The 13543-nt window shown below is 45.5% G+C and overlaps 1 protein-coding gene across 1 annotated transcript; it reads left to right on the forward strand.

Annotated features, from left to right (window-relative positions):
* Positions 1–116: 116 nt before the first annotated feature.
* BBS10 (Bardet-Biedl syndrome 10) lies at positions 117–2528 on the forward strand (the record flags this gene model as incomplete). The annotated part of the gene is made up of 2 exons (XM_084291721.1): positions 117–298; positions 385–2528. 2 exons carry the CDS (start codon positions 117–119, stop codon positions 2333–2335), a joined length of 2133 nt encoding a protein of 710 aa, XP_084147847.1. The 3' UTR covers positions 2336–2528.
* Positions 2529–13543: the final 11015 nt, after the last annotated feature.

Genomic DNA, 13543 nt, shown 5'->3' on the forward strand with positions numbered 1-13543 from the left:
CTTTGTGTCTCTTTTCTCGCCGCGGGGGGCTCCCAGCCCCTCAGGACCGCAACCGCTGCGTGAGGCGGGCGGGTGCCGCCATGTCGCCGCGCATGCGCCCCGCACCCCCCGCGGCCATGGCGGTGGCGGCGGCGGGGCGGCTGGCGGAGGAGGCGGCGGCCATGGCGGGCGCGGTGCGCGGCGCGCTGGGGCCGCGGGGCGGGCGGGCGCTGGTGCTGCGGCCCGACGGGCGGCCGCTGCTCACCAGGGACGGGCGGCGCCTGCTGGAGGCGCTCTGCCTGCAGCCGCCGACGGCCAGGTACCGCGGGGGGACGGGGAAGGGCGGAGGGGAGGGAGCGGGGGCGGGGGCGGGCGGCGGGCGCTGACCGGCTCTGCTGCCCGCAGGGCGATGGCGGCCGCCGCCTGCCGGCACCGAGGCGCGACGGGGGACGGAGCCAAGACGTTCGTGCTGCTGCTGGCCGCCCTGCTGCGCGGCCTGCGGGCGGCCGGCGGGGCCGGGCGGGCGCTGCCCGACTTCCAGAGGGCGGTGCTGGAGCCGGCCGCCGCGCTGGGGCTGCGCCGCCACCTGCTGTCCGCCTTCCCCGGGGGCGAGACGGAGCGGCGGGTAGACCTGGCGGCCCTGGAGGCGCTGCTGGACGCCTACCTGCGCGGCAGGGTCGGGCCGGGCGAGCGGCCGCGCCTCGCCCGCCTGTGCTGCGAGTTCCTCGCCCGCTGCGCCGCCCGCAGCCCGCCCGCCCTGCGCCTCCTCGGCCGCCATTTCGGGGCGCTGCACGCCGCCGTGCCCGGGCTGCCCCTCCAGGGCTCCACCGTGCTGCCCGGGGTCCTCCTCCGCAGGGACTTCGCCGCCTACAGCCCCAGCAGCGGGGCCGTGGGGGCCGTGCTGGTCAGCGAGCCCCTGCACGCTGCCCTCTCTGCAGCCGGCGTCGAGCTCGTCGTGGGCTCCGAGGGTCAGTATGAGGCTGCCCGGCGCTGGTGCGAGGCCAGGACGGAAGCTGTGGTGAAGCGCTTGCGGAGCAGCAACGTGAAGCTGCTGCTGTCGAGCGTGAAGCAGCACGACGCCGTTGCCTACTACGCGAAGCTGCACGGCATGTCCCTGGTGGAGTGCCTCTCCTCGGAAGAAGTTGACCTTATCCGTGAGCTGACGGGAGTCTCGCCCTACTCGCCTTCTGGTGATCACGGGTGTGGTGAAGTCACAGACACTGCAGTGGCGACGTTTTGTCGGCCCTTGCTGCTGGGCTCCAACAGATACGTTCACATCGGCTTTGCCAGCAGCACATGTGCCTTTCAGCCTCATTGCCTCGTGCTTTGTGGGCCGGTGGATGGTGTTAATGAGCAAAATGCTGCTGCCGTACAGGGGGCGTTCACGATGCTACAACAGCTGTTTAAAACAGTTGATGGGAGGGAGGAATGGGGGTCCAAAGGTGAAAGCCAGAATGGTGCCTCAGATGTCTGTAGCAGGCATTCTTCAGCTACTCAGAAACAATTTACAACAGAAAATGTTTATTGTAACAGGAATCAGGTTTCTGAACATCAGCTGAAAACACACAGTGGTGAAACAGAGACACAAATTGTAGACTCTGCTCTAAAGGGAAGTGAAAATCCAGCAGGTATGCAAACAGCTTTGCAGACACCCTCAAATCCTGCCTCACACAGCGAAGAGTTAAGCATTCCCTGCAAAGGGGCTTGCTCTTCAAGCGATGCACAAGAACCACATGCAAAATGCAAGTGTTCAGGTGAAATGCACAAGGGCTATGAAAGTGATTTACTGGTGGACCATCATAAGAATTATAGTACTGCTGTATTAACAACAGATAACACTAACACAGTTACTGTGTGTGAGAGCCTAGATGTCGGTAAAGATCTAGAGAAAGGTAGCTGTGGTAGAATTCCATTCAAACCTGAAGAGGGTTGTGTAAGTCCTGCTCAGAAATATTCCAGCTCCATCATAGAAGCAGGATCAGTTTTGCCAGTAGGAGGTTACTTTGAAATCTTGTTACATTATTATATTCAGTACTACGCAAAGCAGCTTCAGCAGTCAGCGGTAACTGTCATATCCAGTGTAGTTGCTGATGCTTTGTTAATTATTCCAAAGTCTTTATATGGGACCACAGAAGGGAGCAGCTTTGCCAAATTTTATCTCAACACCACAAATGCCCTCAGGAAAAATCAGCCCCTGCCTGTGAATGAGAAAGGCTTGGAGTCAGTGTATTGCAAATACCAGTTAGTAATTTCAGTTCTTCATTGTGTTGCAGAGCTTCTCAGTATTGATTTAATAATCGGTGTTAAGCGGCCACTACAAAAAATTGAGGATAATGACTCAGATGATGATTTCTGAAAACATAAATAAAAAATGTTTTTCATGATGCGTTTTCCTGTGAAGTGGTCATGTTTCAAAATTCAGTGCTAGAAATGAAAAGATCTGGTTTTAGGTAAAAGGGTAAAAAATGACGTGTGACAGCTGGGAGAGAGGAGTGAGCAAACGGAGAGAAAGCCAGCCCTGCAGCCCCGCAGGTGAGTGCAGCAGGAGGGCAGGAGGTGCTCCAGGCAGGCAGCAGCAGTTCCCCTGCGGCCTGTGGAGAGGCCCCTGGTGGAGCAGGCTGTCCCCCTGCAGCCCATGGGTCCCACACGGAGCAGATCTCCACGCTGCAGCCCCCCCATGTGTGGAGGAGCCCCCGTTGGAGCAGGTGGATGTGGCCTGGAGGAGGCTGCGGCCCATGGAGAGCCCCCGCAGGAGCAGGCCCCGGGCCGGAGCTGCAGCCCGTGGAGAGGAGCCCACGCAGGAGCAGGGGGTCTAGGGGGAGCTGCCACCCGTGGGGGACCCGTGCTGGAGCAGTTTGCTCCTGGGGGATGGACTCCGTGTTGTGGAGCCATGTGAGAGCAGTTCTTGGAGAGCAGCTGCCTGTGGGCAGCCCCCACAAGATCAGTTGGGGAAGCACGGCATCCCATGGGAGGGACCCCACAGGGAGCAGGGGCAGAGAGTGACCATGAAGGAGAGGTGGAGGGGAAGTGAGGGATTGACCACAGCCCTGGTTCTCCTGTACCCTTTGGGGTCTGGAGATTGTAGAAGAGAATTGAGACTGAATTTGAGTCTATGAAGAAGAAGGGGGGGTGGAAGGTATGTAGGGGTTTTGTTTGTTTGTTTGTTTTCATTGTCCTATTTTGTTATTAATTGACAATAAAGTAATCTTCCTCCACCCCAGTCTGCTTTACCCATGACAGGAAGTGGTGAGTGATCTCCTCATCTTTATCTCAACCTACGAGGCTTTCTCCATCGCATTTTCTGCCCCATTCTGCTTAGGCAAGGCAGTGAGGTAAGGAGCTATGTGGGTACCTGGTGACCAGCAGAGGCAGCCCAGCTCATGTGAGATGCAGCGTTTTTGTGCTCCATTGGCATCAGCCAAACTAGTAGCAGTAAGAGGAAAATCACTGAGTGACTGGCCAGCATTTGCTGTGGCAAGTTAGTTTACGTGACATTATTTAGTACAAGTATTTGGTCTTCTGGGCTGAATTGTGCTCCTGTAGAAGCAGGCTGTGTAATCGTGGAGAATATTTACACAGGTAATAATGCAGTTTTGTGTGGAAAACCTAGGATAGTGTTTAAGTTCCAAGTTTAATTACTAGGAGTATTCTGTTTTCTGCTTGTTTTTGTTTGTTTTTCACACAGCATTTTCACCCTGGTAAGATTTGCTCTAAGCTTCGTATTACCAGGATGTGAATTTACCTCTTTTGGTGCTGTGTGAAAAACTTTTTGTTTGTAAATGAAGGGCTACAGCTGATGGGTGTATCACAGTGGTTTTCTGTGTGCCATTGAGAGTATTGTGTAATAGCTGCAATAACGGATTTATTGACTTTGTTTTTTAATTTACCATTCAGTAAAATGTAGTGAGGATATCTAAAATCATGGGCAAAAAATTTTGTCTGCTGTAGCTGAGATGTTTACAACTAGAAATCAGATTTTTTTTCCCATTAGTTTATGCCATTGGTTTCTGTTTTTGAGCTTCTTCAGGATAGTGTATCTACTGCTGTTGTTTGAGGTGTTTTGGCAGCAATGCTTTTTTATATATGGCATGATGATATATAGTATGATGCAAGGCAAGGCAAGGGTAAGGCAAAGGCAAGGCAAGGCATACCCTTGCCAAGATAATATGTTATTGCTAATAACAAGCACTTGCCACAAAGAATATGTAACAACTTATGAGTCACTGAAACATATTTGAAAGATTAATTTTATTTGTGAGAAAATTATATGTTTAGAATCAAATGATAAGGGATTTTTTTCATCCTGTGAAGCATAAATGTCCAAAAACGCAGGAGCCATTTTTAAGAAGAAATGGTACCTACCTTATGGTAGACAGTAGGGCCCATGCTCAGAAAATCAGTAAGATACTTTCTCCTGCACTGGTTTAAATAGGAGATAGGTACCATGGTGATATTGCAGATTTGGTTCCAAATGAAAGTTGCTGTTTGGAAGTCACTGGGTGCCTTAATACTAAAGATGTAATCATCAGTCAGCTGCATTCTTCATTTACTGTGCTTACGTCTAAAGTATGCTAGCTACAAAGGTGTATTCTGTGTTGCCTCTAAACCAAAAGCTTTCTGTGGTTATCTTAAAACAGCCCTGAATGTGAATTGCTTTTTATTGTGTAGTGCAGTACTTTTATACTGTTTCTCTTGTTATCTTTATAACTGTCTTCCAAAGTCCACAGGGGGGTGATTAATCATACCGCATGAGAAGATTAAGGAAGATTAAATTCTTCGCTTGCATATATCTCCTTGTTATATGCACTAGAATTGCACTACAGTTGTATTCACCTGAGCTTGTACTAGGTTTGTTGTTTTTTTTTGTTATATAACAAGTCTTCTATTAGCTGTAGAAACTTCCTTTTGCATTTCTGTTTTTTATCTTTCTCATTACTTTTTTTTTTTTTCTACAAGTGTTCAGGTTAATCTGTCCCCTTGTCTTTTTTTTATTACTATTATTTTCAATGTTCTTTTAAATCTCAAGAGAGAAGTTAGCTCAATATTAAAGTGAAGAGACTTTTGCACTTGAATTATCTTGAAATCTAAGAAATACTTAAATTTTTCAATCACCATTAAAACTAAGATCGAGTACAAGCTGTATTTACTGTGCTATTTATTTCATTATTACGATTAAGACTGAACCAATCAAGAGAGTAATGTCTGAATTTGTAAACAGTGGCTTTGGAAATATGCTGGCTGCAATTAACACAATTATAATTCTGCTGCAGCATTCTGTGTAAGGCAGCATTTGTATTCCGTTAATGAAGCTAGAAATAGATGCTTGGATCTAATATACAAATTACTTTTTTTTTTTTTTTTGCTTTCAGGAGTAAGAATTTTAATTTTAGCACTCCAAGACTAAAAATGATGACCACAAATATGTAATAGGTTTAATATGTAGTGGCTTCGTTATTACATAAATTGGTAAAACACTTTGGAAGTAATGCTTATGCCTGTGGTAGATGGGAAAAAAAGAGTTGAGTTGTGCTCTCTGTTTAAAAACACTTCTGGCAGAATGAGTAGCAAATAGTTTTTTGACAGAAAACACTGGTTCAGTGGACAGTTTATTTCTCATGAAACCACCAGCAGATAAAAGACTATTACACGGAAGCTTTGATTCAGTGCAGGATTAGGGGCACATGCGTAATATTGCTTCCTGTGTGGTTGCGTCCTAAGCCACCTGCAGCAGAGCTCACTACAAAGGATAATATTTTCGTTTAAGGTATTTAAAAAATGTGTTGTTTTACAGAACAGAATCTCGAACCTGTTCTTGTTTTGAGATTTCCCGTAAAACAATTCAGCACGGGGATCTTTCTTTTTGTAATTATCATGACCTACTTTCAGTGGGAGTCTTCATTTTCCAGACTAAGCATCTGCTTCAATATTACCCTAAAATGTAAATGCAGAGAGTGAACACATGGCAGGGATTTCTGTGTGTACATGGGGAAAAGGCAGCTCCAGATGAGAGTTACGTCTCTTGAGATTTTACCATTAGGATTGATACGTGTCTGGTATCATGTATGAGGATTATATTTAGGCTTTTGGAACAACGAAAGTCATTGTAGAAGCTGCTGGATTATATTCATGAGGCAAATAAACGACACAGATCCATTTCCTAAACCCAGAAATACTCTGAGGCTCTTCACTACTGATGCAGTATTGAAAAAAGTGCAGGGTAGTTACACAGTGCTGCAAAAAATATAATCTGCTGTCGGTGTTGACTGTGTTAGAGATGTTTATTGGTAAGAGTGTTTGTTTGTTTGTTTAAATTACTGGGGCAGCTGTGGCAGTGGATCCCCCACTTCCTGGGGGTAGCAGCTCAGCCTTGCTCTCCAGCACGGAGCTGCTGCTGCACTTCTAAGCCTTGCTGGTACATGGAGCTTCCAGAAGTCTGTTGTTTGCCTCTCATCAGTGCATTCTTAGCTCGCAGAACAAAGTCAAGGGGAGCTTATTTGATTTTCTGATTGATGATTTTGTACATGTGAAGCCTTTTATCATAACTTACACATCAAAGCCAGAGTGGTTTAGAACTGTGATACTTTAAGGACAATTCTCGGTTACAATTACCTGTGCTTCCCATAACAAAAACCAGTTTTCAGCATTTGTAATTCAGCCTGGATGTTCTCTTGGGCAGAAGTTTTCCTGCACTGTGCAAGGAGTGATTGCTTCCTGCTGACATACCTGGAGAATTTCGGCCAAACAGTTCAATTGTTTCAGGAAAAGGAATTAGGAAAACAAACAAACAAAGAAACAAAAAACCACTTTGTTTCATCTTAATTTCATCTGATCTTGTATTTGAGCTTCTCTGCAGTCCCCTTGCTTCACTGCTGGGAGGGCTGTTCTGCAGTTTCTTCTTTGTTGAGAGAGCTGGAAAGAGATGTGAGCCGGAGAGCGAAAAAAATCTGAAGCCAAATCTCCTGCTTCCTGTCCTGGGTCCGATATCAGGTGCTGCTGGGCTGTCTCCTTGCCTGATCCATTTTGGTGACTGAAAAATCTGAAAGCTTCACAAACGTGTATAAGAAGGGTCCTGTTGTGCTTTAGTTATATGTGAGACAGCGCAGCTTACCGCAGTATTTATGGATATGGCCAATTCAGTAAAGTTCACAAACTCTACAGTGTGGGTAAGTGGAGGGATTTTGTGGAACTTCCAAACAACCAGTGCTTGAAACGCAGCAAGGACTGGAAATCAGGATGTGTAGTATGTTCGCTGCAATCTGAGTCATTTCTAGCACCTTGCAACATTATTCATAGAGGCACTTTCTGAGCCTTGATGGTTATTAGCAAGTGCTATCAGCATCACTGTGTCCCAGTGACATATCCTATTTCAAAAGTTCGCCATCCTGGCTGTAATCCTAAGTGTAATAGAAGATAGATGGCTTGGATCAATGAGAAGGAGATGATTAGTAAACAGGCAGGAAGAGGGAAAATTCCTTCTCCTGTATCACTGGGTCATTGCTTCTACTCTCTGCTTGACTGTAGAGATCATGAGACGGTATAATTTAGGGGTAATTGCATGGATGTGTGGGTGGAGAGAGGGAGGGGCCAGAATAAGAGAAGACAGGAGATAATAAGACCCAGTTTAAAAGGCAGGGAGAGGGGAAGATGTAAACTGAATGACGAATATAGCATAGACAAGGATTGTCATATAGAAGGAAAAATATAGTGGTAGACATAAATGGGAAGAAGCAGCCACAGCTTCTATACTGCCTTCCCTGAGGATGCAGTAAGAAGGGGAAGACATCATATTCTTCCGCTTGCTTGGAAAAGTGGCAAGAGATGGTTGCCAAATTGGGAAAAAAATAATAAAGTCCTGAAACTAATTTTCTCCTGTGCTGAAGTATGCAAGTAGCTCCTTCGGAAAGCATTGGGAGGAGCCCCAGAGACAGCCCATCCGCGTATACCAGAGCAGTCTGGGCCATAAACTTGCAACACCCTGAGATAACGATTCAGATTTCTATTACTGAAGCTCAAGGAGTCTAGGGGTGGATGCAGAAATGGCTGGGTGTGGATTTGATTTGTTGAGATAGAACAGCTTGCCCTCACTGCTCTGAGCCTCTGGAATGGTTTTGATCCTCAGGTTTTTACAAGATATGCGCTGAAGTCGTCAGTAAAACTGGGGTTTGCTCCCTGGCCTCAGTGGCAAGGGGTTCCTGGCTTGAGCTCGTGTGACTGCTTGTGTCTGGGAAATGCTCGGCAAGCTTATGTTACAGGCATGTGGTAAATGGGAAGACATGGAGCCTAGAAGCTACCGGATTTATTGCTTTGAAAATAATTGCACAAACTCTTATTGAACTCATAAATCATCTGATAAATTTGCCACTTGCTAGGCCTTAGGTAATTAATCTAAATTTACTTGTGTTAGGTGTAGAAAGCCTGTCTAGGACATTTAAGTTTATTTTACATAGTGAAATATATGAACTCAGTGCTTTTAGTCTCCTTATTGAATTATATGAAAAAAAAAAATCTATTTTCATGTCATTCTGACTCCTCATGTGACTGAAACATTTCAAGAGGAAAAATTATTCTGAAATCACAGGTTTTTAGCAACTCATATACCAATCTCTCTTATTGATAGTGTCCTGTTTATTTAATAGCTGGCTCTCATACCTACAAAAAGAGGTCTAGTGGTTTATCCCTGCTGAAAACAGCAGAGATCTACCTCTGCGTCTTCATGCCCAAACCTCTAATCCAAATGTATTCAAGTGATTTTAAACTGAAGATACCAAACCTATGGGTAGAAGACCAGTACAGTTTTTAATTATATTTTATTGTTATATTGTATTATATGTTATATAGATCTACACATTTTTCCTAATTAATACTTCTAATTGTTTTTCACAGTACAAAAATATTAAAATGCATAAACAAGATCATAAATTGTTATCTTACTTTATATGAAACATATTTCAGTTCTAACCTTTCATTCTATGGTGTCTGGAGGTTTTTATAAATATGACTAATATCTGACTTTTAAAACTGTGTATTGATTCAGGAATTGCCTGACTCTGGCTGTAACACTCTAGCTGCAAAGATCAAATTAAAATAAAAATGTGACAAACACCTCTGAATATCTTGGAAATCTATTACTGCAAACCATTGGGAAAAAAACAATGAATTTTGTCTTCTAGAGTTTTATAACAATGTATGCCTGAGGTTAGAACTGGGTCCCAGATCAGCAGCATCTGCAGGCTGTGTTTAGTATCTCATAAACTGCAAAGCTTTTCAACAATTTTACCTTTACATTTTGGTACTGTTCGGGTTGATAACAATGTCTGAATCTATATCGAAAAGCAGAGAAATAAATTTCTCATCATTATGCCCTCTGGATTGCTGTTGTCAGAACGAGTGGGTGTTAACATCAGAAGTTAGAATAAATGCTCCTGCTTTGAAATGCTGCCTCTACAGCTCCTAATGTTACTGCACTTGTCATTGTGAGCTTCTAAACGCTCTAGTTTTCAGCTTTGAATAAATTTGTTCCACTCATAAAAACACCCACATCTGTAGGAAGGTGTGTGTGTGTGTGTGTGCACCTTTCTTCAGCTTCCATAATGCGCCAAGTCGTGTTTTCCCTCTCTGATTTGCCTGCCTTCTGCTGTTTTGAAGCGCCACGTGACGCTGGCCATTATTTATGCATATTTTTTTCCTCAAGGTTGAGCGTTGTCATGTTTTGTTAAAACCTTAGATGTCAGAATGTCTCTTGACTTATTACTTATCTGTTCACATATATTTTAATTACCCTGTTCAGAAATTATTTTAGTACGAGAGTCATTGAATGATTCAATAGAGAACAGCAGGTATGAATATTCAATTTAAAGAAGGCAAGTCCTGAGAACTTTTCAAACTTTTCACTGTAATTAATGGCTTAGACTTGATCATAGCTGGATTCTCCTAAAATGGTTTTTATTTACCAAAAAGTTCCCAGAGTGTCTTTATAGTTGTTCAGTGTCATCCTATAAGTAGTTTGCCATTGGTATAGTTAGTGCAGTGGTGAGACAGCAACCTACATTTCTAGGGAAATGACTAACCAGCAGTTGGTGTTCTGCAGGAATGGTTGTCAAATATCATGGGATAAGAGACATTGGCTGATCAGGAGACAGTTATTAAGACCCTGGGGTTTTATTATAGCTGCCACTAATTTACTGCAAAGCCTAGGGTGAGTCGCTTAATGCCTCTGTGATTAAATTTTCATCACGGGATAGTAGTGGGCTTCGTATTCATAAAGGTTTCAGGCCATGCTTTAAATCTCTGCGAATCCAAAGATGGATGCGTATGCAATCATAGAGTGTTAAAAATATAAAAGAAAAGTATTTGGACTTCCACTCAGTGTCTCAATTATCTTCATAAGCTGTGGAAAACTTTTTACTGGGATCTCGGATAGATATTTTGTTCTGATTTTTATCTCTGACAAGTGTAGGAAAACTGAGATGTTAGTAAGGAAGCAGACACAATTTCTTATGTTCCTTTCCTCCTAATAAAGGAAAGAAAAAAGCCCTCAGAAAGGATTTCTGCATGCAGTACGGTGAAATGTTTAAAATGCAGTGCTTTTAACAAGCCGGGCCTCTCCCTCGCTGCAGCCGCGCATTTGTTCCCCCGTTTCCCTGAGCCACTAAACAAGGCTCAAGCTGCAAGCAGCCGGGAACAAACTGTGAGTGGAGTATCTGGCACAAACAAGCCGTGGGGAGGAACGCGCCCATCTGCTGCATGCGGCATTCGCTGTGGCGAGGAAATAGAAACAGAGCAAAGCCAAAGCCCTGTTTCTTCGCCCTCGGCCTTGGGAGAGGCACAGGGCCTGCAGAGGGCCTGGTGGCTGCCAGGAGTGCCCGCCGCAGGGCACGGGCAGGCCTCATGCAGCAGGCCCCAGGTGCTGCCGTGGGCTCCAAGCTCGCTGTTTGGCCTCCACACCTGGGTGCTGGTGCCGGGGTTTTGTCAGGAATCGTGTCTGGAGGGTTTGTGAGCCCACTGGCCCACGGGAGGGCAGTGAGAATTAAATGCGCAGGGATGGGGACCGTTTTGTGGGCTGTGCGTGTCACGAAATTCTGACATGTGCTCCTGTGCATCACCGGCACAGGTAAAAGTGTTGGGATTCTGCTTTCACTGTTAAACCTTGATGGTCCTTGTAAAACAGTCTACGTTTTGGAAGACTGCTGCCATTAAAATGCGTCCAATGTGTACATGTTACTCATGTATCTCTGGAATTTTGCTTCTTTCCCCTTAGATACTGGAGATCACATTTATTGAACAGACCGGACACTGTGATTTTACTAACAACAGGTCCGTCCCAAAGCTCTGGTTCAAAATAATACCAGATATTTTGTGGGATCCTAATCCACAATTCTTTGATTTCAATGCATCAGCCCTAATGTACACAAGAGAAAGAAGCAAATTTGTTCAGATTTTGTCCACTAGGCCAAAACCAACCCTTTGTTTTGTTTTGGGGATTGAGTTTTTCTGGTATCAAAGATAATTTAGCTTGGTTGGGGGACAGCTGTCTAATCCATAATTCACAGGCTGCCACTTCTATAGCCCTCCTGAACACATAGGGTGTTGTGTGTTTATTCATGGGAGTGGACACGTTAGGTGTAGTCAGCTTGCCATCATGTTCTGAGTTTAATGTGTTCAGAACTTTAATTTCCACGGGTACCTTGACAGAGCATCCTAGCAGCAAGTAAAAGAACAGAGAGCCATGACTGTATTAAAAAGCTGACTAATATCCTGAAGGTTATATGGGAAAGTCAGAGAGAACTGAATCATGTGCCATTAGCAACTGAAACCCCAATTTTCTGTTTCAAAAAAATGGTTGATGCATATTGTTGCTCATAAAACAAATGACAAATTTTGGTTAAAATCCAGTTGCTGCTGCAAAGGAGATTTACCAGAGAACCACAGCCATGCCAGCGTGTCATCAGGTGACATTAAATGCCAGAGCACTGATGGAGTTGGGAAGGCGGGGAAGGGTTTTTTTGGCTTTGCCCAGGAGGCACAGGAGGACAGAGTGGTCTCATGCCCTGGGTTACACATAGCTGGAAAGCTGCCTAGCTTCACTGCATGCTGAAAGGGGTCACGTGCAGTGGTTTGTCCTAATAAATAAAAATCAAATGCCAGGACACAAATGGAAAGGATACAGGGTATGCAATCCTGGAGTCTAAACTCCCCTGCATATTTGGTGAAAAGGAGACCTCTTTCAGGTTTTATGTTTTCTTTCTTTGTGTCCTACATGCAAGATACTCCTCAGAGTGCAGGTTTCCCTGGCAGAGGTGTGAAGGGTTCAGGTGCATGAGGCCAAGGACACTTGGGAAGGGCTGATCCTAAACTCACAACGCTGACAAGATGCTTGCATTGACTCAACACATTTAACTCTGGCTCTCACTGATGTGCAACGGGAAGGGGAGGTGGGGATTGGGTCGAGGGGGGCTGTTTGCATTCGTCTCTGGTTTCAGTGAGAGCAGCGAGCCTGTGGAGCCAGCTCAGGATATCTGCTGTCTGCAGGGCGATGACGCCCATTCCCACTGAGCTGCCAAAGCCGCAGGAGCCAGAACTGGCAGGCGTTCAGAGGCCAGCCACCGGCACTGCTGGGGGCACAGCCCCCACCCTGGGGCTGGCAGCCCCTCTTCGGTTGCTGCAAATGGCTCTGGAAAGGCTTGTGAAGAAGAAAATTTAAAGAAAGTAAATAATAATAATAAAAAAGAAAAGCAACACTTTATATCAGTAACAAAAGTAGATGTTGACCTCAGCTGCCACATTTGCTTCGTGCCCTGGATGCTCTTGAATGACCTATACAAAAGCTGTGCAGGTGCATTTGCACAAAAGAAGGCTGGCTCCCCTCTACCTCTTTTCCCTTCCCTGAAGGGAAGCCTCTTTTTTTTTTTTTTTTTTTTTTTTTTTTTTTTTTTTTCCCTTCTTCTCCCTTTTCCTTTTCCCTCCTTACTGTCCCAGACACTGCATCACAGCATTCAGTGTTACCAAGTGGAGGTGGTGCAGCTCCCTGCCCTGCTGGTCTGCTTGAAATGTCACCAAGGAATGGATGAAGGGACCTGGAGAACCAAGACATTTTGCAGCCACATTTGTGGGGGTGTAAACCAACAGGCAAAAGGCTGTCCTGCTATGGTCTGCTGCCCTTATTCCTATCCCTGTTCTGCCTTGCTGTTAACATTTTTTGTAACCTGATTGCCAGCAGCTTTCAAGGAAGCATCTGGTCTCCTGCGGGCTGTTGGCTTAACAGGAAAAACAGCTCCAAAGCATGGAATAGCATGGGTTTTGTTGTTATTATTTGGTTGGGAGGTTGTTGTCAGTGTTTTGTTGTTGTTGTAGATTTGTTTTTTTTAATGGACAGAGGTTGGATTTTCTGGTTTTTTGAATCCCTGTTGTTATATCCCAGGTTTTAGGCATAGGGGTGTGTGCCCTCAAGCCACAAGCTCTCCATATTCCTCATGACAATTATGCAGTCATCTGGATTTGGGGCATAAGGGAGAGGCAGACTGCCGGGCTCGGTGTTTCGCTGCTGGCTAGGCAGGCTGCCTTTCAG

Source organism: Netta rufina (genome assembly GCF_964035555.1).
Source record: "Netta rufina genome assembly, chromosome: 1".
In the NCBI taxonomy this organism is placed as follows: Eukaryota; Metazoa; Chordata; class Aves; order Anseriformes; family Anatidae; genus Netta; species Netta rufina.